The sequence below is a fragment of the Heterodontus francisci genome, chromosome 17 (assembly GCF_036365525.1).
Source record: "Heterodontus francisci isolate sHetFra1 chromosome 17, sHetFra1.hap1, whole genome shotgun sequence".
In the NCBI taxonomy this organism is placed as follows: Eukaryota; Metazoa; Chordata; class Chondrichthyes; order Heterodontiformes; family Heterodontidae; genus Heterodontus; species Heterodontus francisci.
In genome coordinates, this window is record NC_090387.1 from 68,621,010 (window position 1) to 68,637,132 (window position 16,123).

At 42.1% G+C, this 16,123-nt stretch overlaps 1 protein-coding gene across 2 annotated transcripts in view; it reads right to left on the reverse strand.

The window, feature by feature from the left end:
- Nucleotides 1-278: 278 nt before the first annotated feature.
- Nucleotides 279-16,123, reverse strand: part of slc12a3 (solute carrier family 12 member 3) — a 57,384-nt gene continuing 41,539 nt past the window's right edge. Inside the window, exons 20-25 of one of the 2 annotated variants that reach the window (XM_068049602.1) lie at nt 13,342-13,443; nt 12,418-12,529; nt 10,070-10,156; nt 9,806-9,941; nt 8,228-8,295; nt 279-4,058 (exon numbers count right to left, since the gene is read on the reverse strand). In XM_068049602.1, coding sequence (XP_067905703.1) covers nt 3,917-4,058; nt 8,228-8,295; nt 9,806-9,941; nt 10,070-10,156; nt 12,418-12,529; nt 13,342-13,443 — 647 coding nt within the window. In that variant the 3' untranslated portion in view covers nt 279-3,916. The remainder of the gene's footprint in view (nt 4,059-8,227; nt 8,296-9,805; nt 9,942-10,069; nt 10,157-12,417; nt 12,530-13,341; nt 13,444-16,123) is intronic. The other variant, XM_068049603.1, reaches the window with a different exon arrangement.

The window sequence follows — 16,123 nt, forward strand, 5'->3', positions numbered from 1 at the left end:
CCTCAATTGGCCTGGGGCAGGTAGGCCCAGAAAAATAGTAGTGGGGGCGGGTAGGTGACAGAAATGGCACCCCCTCCTCTCACTCAATTTTATGCACCCCCGCCTCCCAGCCTGCTCCCAGAGGGGAGTAAAATTCCAGTCCAGGAATTCATTAGTCAATTTTCTTATACAACTAATTCTCAAAATCCATCTGTCACACTAGAACTTGAACACCTACTATGGCTATAAATGTTGTGCATGTGTCATGGTAAATCAGATATTCAGCAAAAGCACAAAAATTCAACCCAGTATTAATTTTTATTTCAGGATTAATTGTAAAAGTATTCAGCTCTAGCACTAAATTTAGCCTAGAGATTACATGATTACAAGACAATATTTAAATCAAGGGATTTAGGTAATTTAGGTAAAAAGTAATGGATACCTTTGAGTAATATTCGCTCTAATTTTTGCTGTTGTTGTGTATGGTCTATTCATTTAAGCAGGGAGGCGCAATCAATTTTTATGCATGGTAACGTAAAGGGGCCGACTTATGCTCGGCCTACGCAGGAACTTCTGGGTTGCCATGCAGCTTAGAGGGACTATTCCCTATAAGTCATTACTAGTCACCACTCTGATCGAGGGATTCAGGTGTCCAGAGATTAAATAATTATCTTATTGTTCCTTGGTGTGTATAATAATGAAAACTATAAACTATTTCCATTGTTGCTGCTGTGTTTTGTTGGTTTTAGTACCAAAATTTTCTGCCAGTATGAACAGCAACCATTAGTGGGCTACATGTCCTTAATAAGTAATGATATCAAGGCAGGTTTATCTGGAAATATTGTGCAGTTCATTTCCAGGAAACTTCACAATGTATATGTGATTGGATCACTAGGCTTTCTTATATTCCACCTGGACAAGCACTAAGGTAGGGAATTTCCTCAGGCCTTCCATGGCTCTGCAGCTGCAATTTTGCCGGAAGTGCAACAGATACATGTGCAAACAGTGGGAGAATCCCCAAGAAATTCCCAGCCTAAATTTCCATTAAATTTGTCAATCAGTTGTCAAGAAAACATGATATGCCAAATGAGGAATTTTAATTAATTAGTTGGAAACTTACATTAAACTTCTAATTAAAAAAAGCTGGAAACCTACAGTTAACATTAAAAAAAAATTACAGCCAAGATGGCCACCGCAATTTGCATCTGAAACACCTTTCAAGGCATCAAAGAGGAGACACGTGTCTGATTAGCCTGCACCCAAAACAATGGCTTGCCCTATTGATTGAACTACCGGAGATTGCTTTCATTAGCATGACACTCGAAGCCATCCTGGAACATCAACATTGAAAGGACAGACCCCTCCAAGTGTAAATATTGGCATCTTGAGGCCTGAGACATGGAAATTCCTAACCTTGAATCTCATTAGAAGGTACCAAAGAGTACCCTGAGGCAGGCATGTGACCATCTGTCCATCTCTGTGAAAGCTGGGAGTTTCCCTTGGACAAAGGAGACAAGCCAGTGACTCAAACTGTGCCGGAGCCAGAAGGGCACTCCTTCTCTTTCTCTCTCTCCAGAAGGTGGTGGGGCATGCGAAGCCTAGCTGCTGGTTGCTAGATCCAAGACAAAGACACCAGGGGAAGAAAGCCACCTACAAGTCTGCCTCCAAGGAAACCCTGAGCCAGATGGGCCAGCCACAAAGTGCACTTTTACCAGCCAAAGGTTTCAAGTATACAACTTTAGCCAGAAGACAACAGAATCATCCAATTCCACAGACTGTATATTAATTTTTATTTGTTCTGGACTCTAAGCCAACCACAAATGTACTCCTCACTCAGTAATCTATTTGTGTGTGTGTGACTCTCATGTGATTGTGTACATGAATGTGTAGCTTTGTTTAATTTAGATCGGGTTTAGACTGTTAAGTATAATAAACTCACTCTTTCTTGTTTAAACTCAAGAAAATCTGTCCGATTGGTTCTTTTACAATCACAAGAAATTTAAAGGTAAAACACTGAGGTAGTAAGCACATCCACTGTTTTCAAAAGGAATAAACCCTGTTGAGGTCAAATAACAGGAAGGACAAGAGGGGAGCCTGTGACCCCTCCTCACCTGGCCATAACAGTTTATTTTGTGGAATCTATCATGAACTCGCTCCTCAACCAATGCTGTTATCAAAGTACTTAACAAAAGGTTGAGGCTCTCTAGTGCATGTCTGCGACAAACACAATCAATCATCCCAATTTTATCTACTTTTAAACTTCAGGTATTCAAAACCGGAGAACTATCTAAAATATATATTTTTCAGGAATTCACTATCCATCTTGTGTGTTTCTGTCAACTGGCGACCTGCTGACAAACCACTGTCAGTTCCGTTCTTAACCCAGCAATATTCTGGGGTACATTCTGCTCTGATTCTGTATTCCTGTCAGAAGTTGTGCCGCCACTTAGCGTTGCCTCATGGCAAACCGGCACCTAACCATTCCATGCTGCACCACACTAAACACACCATGAGGACTTCTATTGAAAATGTGAAGTTGTTCACTTTGACAGGAAGAATAAAAAAGTAGAGTATTACTTAAACAGAGAACGACTGCAGAACTCCGAGGTGCAGAGGGATCTAGGTGTACTAGTGCATGAGTCGCAAAAAGTTTGTATACAGGTACAGCAAGTAATAAAGAAGGCTAATAGAATGCTATCCTTTATTACAAGAGGAATTGAAAATAAAAGTAAGGATGGTACGCTTCAGTTATACAGGGTATTAGTGAGACCACATCTCGAACACTGTGTGCAGTTTTGGTCTCCTTATTTAAGGAAGGATGTGAATGTGTTGGAGGAGGTTCAGAGGAGGTTTACTAGATTGATACCTGGAATAAGCGGGTTGTCTTATGAGGAAAGGTTGGACAGACTGAGCTTGTTTTCACTGGAGCTTAGAAGAGTGAGGGGAGACTTGATTGAAGTATATAAGATCCTGAACGGTCTTGACAAGGTGGATGTGAAAAGGATGTTTCCTTTTGTGGGTGAGTCCAGAACTAGGAGGCACTGTTTTAAAATTAGGGGTCGCCCTTTTAGGACAGAGATGAGGAGAATTGTTTTCTCTCAGAGGGTTGTGTGACTTTGGAACTCTCTGCCTCAGAAGGTGGTGGAGGCAGGGCCAATGAATAATTTTAAGACAGGGGAATCAAAGGTTATTGGGTGTAGATGGGAGTGTGGAATTCGAGATACAAAATGATCAGCCATGATCTAATTGAATGGTGGAGCAGGCTAGAGGGGCTGAATGGCCTACTTCTGCTCCTAATTCGTATGTTCGTACTTATTATTTTATAAGGAATTTTAAAAATTGGATTCTGTCAGCTTTGGACAATTAGGAGAGTTCCATGTTTTAATAGGGCAGTGTCCACACTTGTTAGATGAGCAATTTATTTGCAACTTATGAACAGGTTAGAGCACCGTTCTTTGTACACATGTTAAACTCTGCCAATTGCCCTTTCTAGTTTCTTTTACTGTTAAGTGATGGCCCTTGAGCAGAGGATGAACAATCTTGGTAGTGTAGTATATTCAAAATATACATAGCTTTACAATGATCAACTTCCTACAGGAATTAGCAATACTATTGATTTGGTTGGCTGGTGCATCATGTAGTGTCCAGGATCAACATTGATGAGCTGACCTTTTGTATGTGTGCATTAAAATTACTTCTCCTTTAAGTAGAGGTTTTACTTCACAAAATTCAGCTTTTTAAAGTTTTGTTCTTCTTTCACAGTTGCTTTTCTTTCATGCTGGTTTTATATTCTCAACACTCCCAGATGTACAAAACATTATACAGCTTTACCGATTCATTCCCAACATACTATTGATTTTGTTGTGTTAAACATTTGTGCAAATATTCAGTTCAAGCGTGTGTTAAAGTGAATAAATGACCAGTCCTTTAGCCAGTGTTATTGACAGTAGAAGGTCAGGACATTTTGCTGGTTTCCTCGGATTAAGAGGACAGGAGGGCGTAGGTCCTGAGAAAGTGTATCCAGCCATGCCAGGTACAGTGTGCTTGGGCATTTATCCTTTCTTGCAACAGGCATAGTACTGGAAAAAAAATTAAAGAACCATGGAATATTACATTTTGTTCAACAGAAACTCAACAATGTAAAATAACAAATGTGCTAATTTTGAGAATTCCAAGCTACAAACATGTAGACGGAACTAATTTGGTTAAAGTTACTTAAATATGAAATTTCACCATTGTCACTCATGCCTTTTTTAAAAAAAACCATTATGAAGCATTATTTTAACTTTAATATACTTGTAAATTCTCAGGTGGATTCAGAAAGGGTTCAAGGACAATCCTAGCAACTACAAGCCAGTTAGTTTAACATCCATGCTGGGTGAGGTATTAGAAACAATTATCAGGGGAAAAAATCAACAGGCACTTGGAGAGGTTTGAGTTAGTTAAGGAAAGCCAGCACGGATTTGTAAAAGGCAGATCATGCTTGACTAATTTAATAGAATTTTTTGATCAAGTAACAAAGAAGGTTGATGAAGGGAATGTGGTGGATGTTGTCTATATAGATTTTAAGATTTTGATAAAGTGCCACATAAAAGGCTGGTTAACAAAATTGAGGCTCATGGAATAGGAATAGGAATAGTGTCTAATTGGATAAAAATTGGCTTAAGGACAGAAAACAGCACATGGTTGTTTTTCAGACTGGAGGATGGTAGACAGTGGTGTTCTCCAAGGGTTAGTGCTAGGACCACTGCTTTTTTGCTATAAATAAATGACTTGGATCTTATAATAGAATAGAATTTCAAAATTTGCCGATAATACCAAACTTGGAGGAGTGGCAAACAATGAGGATGATACAAATCGCCTGCAACAAGTCATAGATCGGCTAGCGGAATGGGCAGACAGGTGGCAGATGAAATCTAATACAGGCAAGTGCGAGGTGATGCATTTTGGTGGAAGAGATAGGGACAGGGTAATGTGTTAATGGTGCAGTTCTAAAGAGTGTACAGGAACAGAGGGATCTGGGGGTGCACGTGCATTGATCTTTGACAGTGGCGCTCTCATATTGAGAGAGTGGTTAGTAAAGCATAGAATACAAAAGCAGGGACATTATGCTGAACCTTTATAAAGCTCTGGTTAAGCCTCAACTAGAGTATTGCTTCCAGTTCTGGTTACCACACTTTAGGAAGTATGTAAGGGTTCTTGAGAGGGTGCAAAGGAGATTTTTTTTTAAATTTATTCTTTCATGGCATGTGAGTATCACTGGCAAGACCAACGTTTGTCGCTCACCCCCAATGGCCCTTGAGAAGGTTGTGGCGAGCTGCCTTCTTAAACCACTGCAGTCCATTTACCAGAATGGTTCCAGGGATGGGGGAATTTTAGTTGCAAGGTTAGGTTGGAAAAGCTGGGGTTGTTCTCCCTGGAGAAATGGAGATTGAGGGAAAATTTGATAGAGGTGTACAAGATTATGACAGGCTTAGATAAGTTAGACAAGAAAAAACTGTTCCCATTAACTGATGGTACAAGAACTAGGGAACACATTGAAGGTTTTGGGCAAGAGATGCAGGGGGGATGCGAGGAAGAATTTTTTGACGCAGTGAGTGGTAATGACTTGGAATTTTCTGCCAAGGGTGGTGGAAGAAAGACAATCAATGACTTCAAAAGGAAATTGGATAGCACTTGAAGGAAATAAAATTTCAGGGCTACAGGAATTGAATCGGGGAGTGGGTGCTCCATGGAGAGCTGGCATGGACTTGATGGGCCGAATGGCCTCCTTCTATGCCGTAAATCACTCTATGAGGAGCATTTTAAAGATCCAACAGCAACATATGACTGAAAAGGAAGTGATAAGATCAGGTAAGTTTTGCAGTGTGGGAGAGGGGGAGTGGGGTCACTCATCTGATTGGTTCAGGTAATGGTGGGACGGGGTAAAGATTAAAGTTTATGAACGTTTGGGGCAGAAGGTAAGGTGGGCAGGGGAAATGTTTTTGGGGGGGAGGGGGAGAGGGCAAGTAGTTAATTATATGGTTATTGGGGGGTGGGAGAGGAAGTAGGCGACCTTCTCCAATAGGGAAGATGTGTCTGTCAATGGTACTTCCACAGCCAATATGAAGACTGAGTGATAGGCATCTCTTAAACAAGCTTTGTTCTGGCAGCTCTGGGAAGGACATCCTGACATATTGAGAGACACGTAATGCAGACAATTTGAAGAAAAATGGAAACAATAATAATCTCAACTCAGAGGAAATGCCAAAAGAACATGGGATCGGAGATCTGGATCAAGCTGTAGGTAAGTTATTTTGTATCTTTCTGTCCTTTCAATTATATTTTTCAAACAAACGTTTATACAATTACATGTTTAATAACTTCACAGAGGATATTCAAATGCATGTGTGTATCATAGGCTTATATGTATAAGTGTACTCACATAACTTAAATATGAATTTACATATTTGTGTACCATAGCTTCATAAAATGTGAATGTACTTTCTTGAGAATCCAATATATTTTAAAAGGTTCTGGTTAAACAGGATAATATCAGACACAACTGGCTTGGAGAAATTACTGGGCTGGATTTTATATTTCTGCCGCCTATCGTGAACAATGGTGGTCCACCCACGCAGATCGCACGTGCGGAACCACCGCAATATTAAGCTCGACAGCTCATTTAAATGGCTGGGGTGGACTGCCCCGCCAAATGACGTGGAAGGGGTGGGCAGTCTGTCCACAGCAATGGCATCAGCAGCCTCTGCGCAGGTGCTGACACTATTTTTAAAGGGCTTTGAGCCCTTCCATTTAACTTAAATTTTTAAAGTGAAATATTGGGGAAAAAAATTAAAACTGTTTAATTTGCTTCCCTCCCACCACCCACCCCCCAAATAACCATGTAATTAACTACTTGCCCTCTCCCTCCCAAAACACTTCCCCTTGCCCACCTGACCTTCTCCTCCCAAAGTTCATAAACTTTAATCTTTACCCCATCCCACCATTACCTGAACCAATCAGATGAGTTTGACCCCACTCCCCCTTTCCCACACTGCAAAACTTACCTGCTCCCCATTCCCCGCCAGTGTTCCGCCTCGGATCCACAGGAGTGCCGGCCACCGGGACCAATATTGCTCCGGAACGGACGGCAGGAGCGGGTAGGTTATTTATTCATTAACTTACAGTTATTTAAATATTTAGATTGAGTTCCCGTTGCTGAGTGGCGGGGGTGCCACCACGAGGCCTTGCCGCTGCTGGCAATACGGGGCTGGGCCTTCCCAGCATCGGGGCCCGTGGTGGGCCTCTGCTGGAGGCATTTTCCAGTCCCCCCACCACAGCCCCTGAAGTCTGTGTTGGGGGTGGGGGGGTGGAGGGCTGTAAAATTCAGCCCACTGTGTCTGATAACATAATGGAGCTGAGCTGATATCAGTATAGATAATTCATTCAGTGTTTCAATAATCATGCCAGTTCAACCTTTTGTCTTATTATTCTGCTCCCGAATACACTGGGCTCAGTAACTCTACATTCCACTTAAACAAAAATAATTTATAAATAACTAATTGACATAAAAAGCAAAAGTGGGGCTAAAGTTAATCAGAATTCTTTGGATTCTTTTTTTTCTGGAAACATGTCCTGAATCCAACATGCTCTTTAAGTACGCAAATCTTTTTTCAAAGAAAATAAAAGTAAAATACTGCAGATGAAGATGCTGAAAATCTGAAATAAAAACAGAAAATGCTGGAAATACTCAGCAGGTCTGGCAGCATCTGTGGAGAGAGAAGCAGAGTTCATGTTTCAGGTCTGTGACCTTTCATCAGAAGTTCTGAAACGCACATTTTTTTTGTTTGCCTGTAGAGTTTACTTTAAATATCCTCAGACTTTTAGCAGCGTTGATCCACAAAATACAACATAATTGCACTGTGGCTATGGCAGCCTTCAGAACCGGTGATAGCATCAGATCAACCCACAGGCTGGGCAACAACATCACTGCAGCAGCCACGGAGGCAAGACAAGAAATGGCAGATATACATTGAGATAGATAATTGGATGCTTTTTAATGAAAGGCAATGGATATTTTAATGAAATTAGGGGAGAATTTTGAAATAAAATTTATTCCTTTCACTAAATATCTAGCGACAATTGCAAAACAAAGTGTAATAATAATCCAATGTTTGGTACACAAATCTAACTGACTGGACACACTACACAGAGGAAGGGACAAAAATAATCAAAGCTGGAGGCCACACAGAACAGGTTTCATACTTACACAACTATAAGTGCAGCATCACGGGAGTAATCCAATAAAATCTCATTCAGTCTCACCTGTCGAAGTGACTGCACAGAAAACAATCACATTATCAAACTCTCCCTGAACAATCATGTCTCAGGTATTTTAATTCTACACCTACAGTTGAACAAAAGTATAACCTTGATCCACGAGTCTAATGGATACATAAAGAAATTAAAGTGGAATAATGTCAGTAGCGCATAATAGTACTATAAGCCCCATTGCTGCGCCAATCTAATTTGTTACACTTTGTTGTGACCGAGCTAAGGAGGTTATTAAAGACTCAAAGCTCAGTGGTGACGTACATACACACATCTATTATGACATCATGATATCCATACACCAGAACATTGTGATTATGTAGTATCATATATCTTCTTCTTTGGCCTCCTTATCTCGAGAGACAATGGGTAAGCGCCTGGAGGTGGTCAGTGGTTTGTGAAGCAGCGCCTGGAGTGGCTATAAAGGGCAATTCTAGAGTGACAGGCTCTTCCACAGGTGCTGCAGAGAAATTTGTTTGTCGGGGCTGTTACACAGTTGGCTCTCCCCTTGCGCCTCTGTCTTTTTTCCTGCCAACTACTAAGTCTCTTCGACTCGCCACACTTTAGCCCCGTCTTTATGGCTGCCCGCCAGCTCTGGCGAACGCTGGCAACTGACTCCCACGACTTGTGATCAATGTCACAGGATTTCATGTTGCGTTTGCAGACGTCTTTAAAGCGGAGACATGGACGGCCGGTGGGTCTGATACCAGTGGCGAGCTCGCTGTACAATGTGTCTTTGGGGATCCTGCCAACTTCCATGCGGCTCACATGGCCAAGCCATCTCAAGCGCCGCTGACTCAGTAGTGTGTATAAGCTGGGGATGTTAACCGCCTCGAGGACTTCTGTGTTGGAGATACGGTCCTGCCACCTGATGCCAAGTATTCTCCGGAGGCAGCGAAGATGGAATGAATTGAGACGTCGCTCTTGGCTGACATACGTTGTCCAGGCCTCGCTGCCATAGAGCAAGGTACTGAGGACACAGGCCTGATACACTCGGACTTTTGTGTTCCGTGTCAGTGCGCCATTTTCCCACACTCTCTTGGCCAGTCTGGACATAGCAGTGGAAGCCTTTCCCATGCGCTTGTTGATTTCTGCATCTAGAGACAGGTTACTGGTGATAGTTGAGCCTAGGTAGGTGAACTCTTGAACCACTTCCAGAGCGTGGTCGCCAATATTGATGGATGGAGCATTTCTGACGTCCTGCCCCATGATGTTCGTTTTCTTGAGGCTGATGGTTAAGCCAAATTATATATATATATATATATATATATATATATATATATATATATATATATATATATCTCTTTATGTATACACAAAATTATATTCCAACATGCTTTGCTGAGAGGAGACTGATTAGAGTTTCTCCATCAATAGCAGTCTAACTACTATCAGACTAACCTCTAAACCATTCCAGTCCACAATCAGACTAGCGTGAACACAACCCGGGCACATCAAGTCATCTCTGATTGAGCACCACTAACTGAACTGAATCTCCAACCTGATCTTTACATACTTTTGTCTTGCTTTTCTTAATCTCCTCATCTGAGATCTTCCAAGGACAATCTTTCCTCAGCTCATTAACAATGGCTTCATCCTTGAAACCATCATTCAGTCTGTATGGAGCAATCAAATCCTCGAACCTCTTTAAGCTACAACATAGGGGAAAAAAATGAAAGAATGGCTTATTAAAAACAAAAGGCTGCAACTAGAACCACTAGCACTCTTTATGATGCAGAGAGTTATAAAAATACAGGAGCTGTGCTGAAATATTCCTTACTGTTCAGGACGTGGTTTCTGGTTGATGTCTGTCAGGACATGGACCTCATGGAAACCAAGACGGAATTTGCTTAAGAGAGTAATCATCCTGAGGCACAGAAAGAGAATTGTTAATCGAGTATCTTTATCTGCTGATGTGAGAATTTTCTCTTTAATATTGGCAATGAGCCTGACCTGGAAGGGATTGACACCAGCATCAAGGAGCCTTAAAGAGGAACTAATCCACTTTCCAGCACTAATCTCCCTCCCTCATTTTGAGTACAAAAGTGGACATAAAAATTACATATTTTGAAAAATTGATAAAGTTTGTGGATGCTGGTTCTATTCAATTTTTGATTACTGTCATTGACTAGCGAAGTATCTTGTGGTAAGAACTTTCCCTTCCGAATAACAGTGAAAGGAAGTAGAGGCTAAGGTTATAGTCAGGTGGGAACTAACAATTACAGTAAATGAATGATTATAAATACATGGAACTAAAACCATAAGTAAACTAAAGCAATGAGGACACTATGACACTTCATTTGATTTTCAATTGTATTTTATAACATGCCTGGTAGTGTAATTGTATTTGTGGTTATTTTTCTTTTTTGTAATACATTTAGGAGCCATGCCATAAAATTACTGTTTCACTCACAAAGGGGAAAAAGGTACCAACATTGTCAAATAAGCTCTAGGTCCTGGAAAGTTAAATGGATATATCTTGGACATATAGTATCACTAACTGAGTAGCACAGTACATATCACATGGGTTTACCGGAGAATTAGGGATTTTGGTCTTCACTGTAAGGACACCAACCATCATGTAGTGAGGTACTACCACCATGCTAAGTGGGCAGACTAAACCGATGTAGCAGACTAAAATTAGGTATCCATGAGGCACTGTGCAACATCAGCAGCGGCAGAACTGTTTACCACCACAATCTGTAATATCATGGTCAGGCACAATGTGGGTATGGTAGCATAGTGGTTATGTTAATGGACTAGTAATCCAGAGGACTGGACTAATGATCTAGAGACACGAGTTCAAATTGCACCTTGGCAGCTGGAGAGCTTAAATTCAATTAATTAAATAAATCTGCAATAAAATGCTAGTTTCATTATTAATGATCATGAAACTACCGGATTGTCAAAAAATCCATCTGGTTCACTAATGTCCTTTAGGGAAGGAAATCTGCATCCTTACCCAGTCTGGCCTACGTGTGACTCCAGACCCACAGCAATGTGGTTGACTCTTAACTGCCCTCTGAAATGGCCAAGCAAGCCACTCAATTGTCAGCAAATCTCAAGGGCAATTAGGGATGGGCAATAAATGCGACACCCACATCCTGTGAATTAATTAAATAAAATAACACTCACTTAGCCATCATCATAAAACTGGAACACCAACCTTATGAAGAGGAGACTATGGGTTGGATTTTACCAGTCCCCCGACGTCAGTGATTGTGGCAGAGGGCCTGAAAAATGCCTCCGGGAGAGGCCCACCATGGGCCTTGACGCCAGAAAGGCCCCGCCCCATGTTACCATAGGCCTCATGGCGGCTCCCCCCACCGCTCAGCGACAACACCATCATTACAATATGTTAATGTATTAAAATAAATAATTACCTTGTTGCGCCAGCCATCTCACTCCCATTTTACCATCAGTGGCTGGCACTCCCATGGTGTCCGATCTCTAACCAGAGATCCGATGTGGGACACTGGTGGGGAGGAGGTAGGTACTTCAGTTTGGGGGGGGGGGGTGGGGGGGCGGCGGCGAGAGAAAAAAAATTACCTGATTGGCCGAGGGGTGATGGGAAGGGGTAAAGGTTAAAGTTTCTGAAGTCTGGTGGGGGGTTGGGGGGGGGGGGGGTGAGGGAAAGGTTACTTATGCAAGGAAGGTATTTTGGGGCAGGGTGGAGAGGGCAGGAATAATATGTAAGGCTATTGGGGGAGGGGGGTGTGAAAGAGGGGCTGGAAAGATTTCTCCAATTATTTTTAATGTTTTCAAATGATCTGCCTCTTTAAATATTGAAGCTGTCAATAAGGGCTCTAAACCCTTTACAAATGGCGCCGGTGCCTGCGCAATGGCATCAGACGCCATGGCCGTGGACAGAGCGCCCACCCCCTCCGCATCATGGGGGGGAGGGGGCAGGGTGGGGGTGGGGGAGCAGTCTGCCCTGGCCATTTAAATGAGCTGAATATTGTGGCGGCTCCAAGGAGTAATTCTCGTGTGTGCGCACTGCCATTTTTGAAGCTAAAATTCAACCCTATGTCTTCACAAGGCCTGCACAGTGGTCACTCAAACCAATGATATCATAGTCAGACACTCGACAACAGGCACATAATAATCCCCAGACCCACGAGTACTTACGCCTTTCTCTCCTCATCCATACGATTGATTTGACCTCCCACAAACACACGAACCTTGCAATTGCGCCACCTCTTCTTACGAGTGAGCAGATATGGAATTAAGAGGGTGAGACCTACAGGAATGAAAAACAAACTGATTAAAACAGCAACAGTGTGACAATAGGGCATGTTGGATTACCACTCTGTGAACTACCACCCCCCCCCCACCCCCCAACCCCGCTAGGAGATAACCAGGCTTTACCTGGCTGCATCTCCCCATAGTGGCGGACCCCTCCACCTTCTATAAAATTGAGGTGGAGGCGGGAAGAGGTACTTAAGTGGCCATCTAAGGGCCTCAATTGGACTGGGTTGGGAAGGCCGTCCCAGACAAAATGGAAGGGGGCCAGGCAACTTCTGGAACGGTGCCCCCCTGCCATTTTGCTTGCTCCCTGCCTCCGTGCCCCTCTCCAAGGGCAGAACAAAATTCTGCCTGCTGTCTCAGAAAATGTATCTGTATCTATCATCGTGATATCTGAACCTACTTCTATCCAAGCAGTAAGGCTGCAATGCTGGCTACACTCTGAAGTTGCACCTAGTGGTAGTACTAGGCCTGCTGTGTGATGCAGATCACAACAGTTAATAGGATGGGAAATTCCATTGAAGGGAGAGCTACAGGAATGACAGGGAATGGTGATGGCCAAGTGACATCTTAACTTTGGAAAATCCCAGAGTGGGCGATCACCTATCTCCCAGATAGAGTGGATAGCACACAGATCAATTTAAATATATTGTACTCTATGACTTCTCTTTCTAGATAATGTTACTGAATTTATCTCATATTCTAAACAGTTTTGCAGTTGCATAAGGTTGCGAAACAGAAGATAATAATCAAATATGCAGTTCTTCCTCCTAACTGTTATGTAAGAAAAAAATTTCTGATTACTACCTCCATCATCAAAGAGCCAGTAGATGTCAATGGTTTTTTTGCCTTGCTCCAACTGGAAGATGGTACTGGCCTGCTGTGCAACAAACACAGCACTGGGGTCCACTGATAAAAAGACAGTTAGGACTATTTTAAGTATTAGAATAAGCAAATGGCAGAGACACCACTCAGTTTAAATCTACACAATCCCATTAAGCTGCCCATGTTTCATTACAAATTCTCATTAAAATGGCTTCAGTTATCACAGATGTGTATTTCTCCATCAATTTTGACTCCATCTACATCTCCATTTTAGCATGGAAACAGCATGGTATAATTCAACAATGATGATTCTAACAGTGAACATTTTTTTATTCTTTCATGGGATGTGGGTGTCGCTGGCAAGGCCACATGTGTTTCCATTCCTAATTGCCCTTGAGAAGGTGGTGGTGAGCTGTCTTCTTGAACCACTGCAGTCCATCAGGTGCAGGTACACCCACAGTGTGATTAGGGAGGGAGTTCCAGGATTTTGATCCAGCGACAATGAAGGAACGGTGATATATTTCCAAGTCAGGATGGTGTGTGACTTGGAGGGGAACTTGGAGGTGGTGGTGTTTGCATGCGTCTGCTGCCCTTGTTCTTCTAGGTGGCAGAGGTCACAGGTTTGGAAAATGCTGTTGAAGGAGCCTTGGTGAGTTGTTGCATTGCTTCCTGTATTTGGTACACACTGCCGCCACTGTGCATGGGTGGTGGAGGGAATGAACGTTTAAGGTGGTGGATGAGGTGCCAATCAAGTGGGCTGCTTTGTCCTAGATGGTGTCAAGCTTCTTGAGTGTTGTTGGAGCTGCACTCATCCAGGCAAGTGGAGAGTATTCCGTCATACTTCTGACTTGTGCCTTGTGGTGGACAGGCAATGGGGAGACAGGAGGTGAGTTACTCGCCGCAGAATTCCCAGCCTCTGACCTGCTCTTGTAGCCACAGCATTTATATGGCTGCTCCAGTTCAGTTTCTGGTCAATGGTAATCCCCAAGAGGTTGATAGTGGTAAAGGTGATGTCAGAGGTAAATAACAGACTTCATTGCTAATTTAGGCCCTTCATTTATCATGTTTAAGTTATTTCAAGGCATCATTAATCTTTCACATTTTGTATTTTGTTATTGGTAGGCTATGCTATGTTATAACTCACATGTACCATTAACACCATTTCCCATTATTTTCTCATTTTCATTTTCTTCAAATGTAGGGTTAAACATGGACGGTGAATATAAAAAAATCAAATCCACGTCAGGTTGGCAAACTGATCAGCAGCAGAATTTAAAAATTCGTACTGTTTTTAACACAGAAAGGTGGGTGAGGGGCCAAGACATATAATGCAGGATGCCACCAAGGTTAGAGAAAAGAAGGGAAACACTAAGCTTCCATTTGTCTGAAGATTGAATCAGGAAAGAAAGAATGAGAGTAATTGAAAAGTGATATTGAATTTGATGGAAGAACAGCTTAGTGTATGTGATTTTAACACAGTGAAGATACGAGGAAGAGAAAATAGGTAGTGTACTTTCAGCCTAGAATGGACGAGAGGAAATTCAGAGGAGCAGTGACCATATCAGTATTAAGAAATGTTATGAAATATGAAGCTTAGATATATTGAGGCTTTAAATTCCACTTTCTCTTAATCAACTATTCAGCTTACGGTTTTCTAATTACAAATTTAAAATAAAAGGCAAAGGATAAATAACAATATGGCGGAGACGTGAGTAGGAAAGTGGTCAGAACCTTCGCTGACAATTAGAGAGGTAGATATTTCAAATGCAGAACCCCCTAAAGTGCCAGTGACATTGACTGTTGAGGAAGGTTGTAATGAAGCAATTGGAGTATTAGATGAAGAATGGGATCTGAAATTAAAAAGGATTGGGATTAGAATTGACGGGACAGAGGAAGAGAAAGATCATGTTTGAGGCAGTAGAAGATAGAGTCTAAAGGTCACTTGCGTAACGGTGAAAGCAGCAGGGGCAGTCAGTCAGAGAGAGAATTAAGAGAAGGTAATAGAGAAAGAGGAGCATAAAAGGGAGAAATACAGAATGAGAAGCATAAAAAAGACAATAACAGAGAAGCACAGAAAAAGGACAGAGAAACAAGAGACAGAGAAAACATGGGGAGGTAAAAAAGAGAGATACAGAAAGGAGAGATTAAGATAGATAATGTTGTACAGAGCTTTGGTGAGACCAAATCTGGAGTACTGAATATAGTTTTGATCTCCGTACCTAAGGAAGGATATACTTGCCTTAGAGAGGGTGCAATGAAGGTTCACTACATTGATTCCTGAGATGAAAGGGTTTCCCCAAGAAGAGAGGTTGAGTAGAATGGGTCCATAATCTCTGGAGTTTAGACGAATAAGAGGTAGGCTCATTGAAACATATAAGATGAGACGGCTCCACAGAGTAGATATTGAGAGGCTGTTTCTCCTGGCTAGAGAGTCTAAAAGTAGGGGGCATTATATCAGATTAAGGGGTTGGCCATTTAGGACCAAGATGAGGAGAAATGTTATCACTCAGAGAGTTGTGAATATTTGGAATTTTTTACTCAAAGGGCTGTGGGTGCTCAAGCACTGAATATATTCAAGACTGGGTTTGATAGATTTTTGGTCTCTCAGGGAATCAAGGGATGTGATGATCAGGCAGGAAAGTGAGGCTGAGGTTGAAGATCAGCCATGATCTTATCGAATGGCGGAGTGGGCTCGAGGGCCGTATGGTGCTATTTCTTATGTTTAATCACACAATGGCCATACTGTAATTTCCGCTGAGGAATT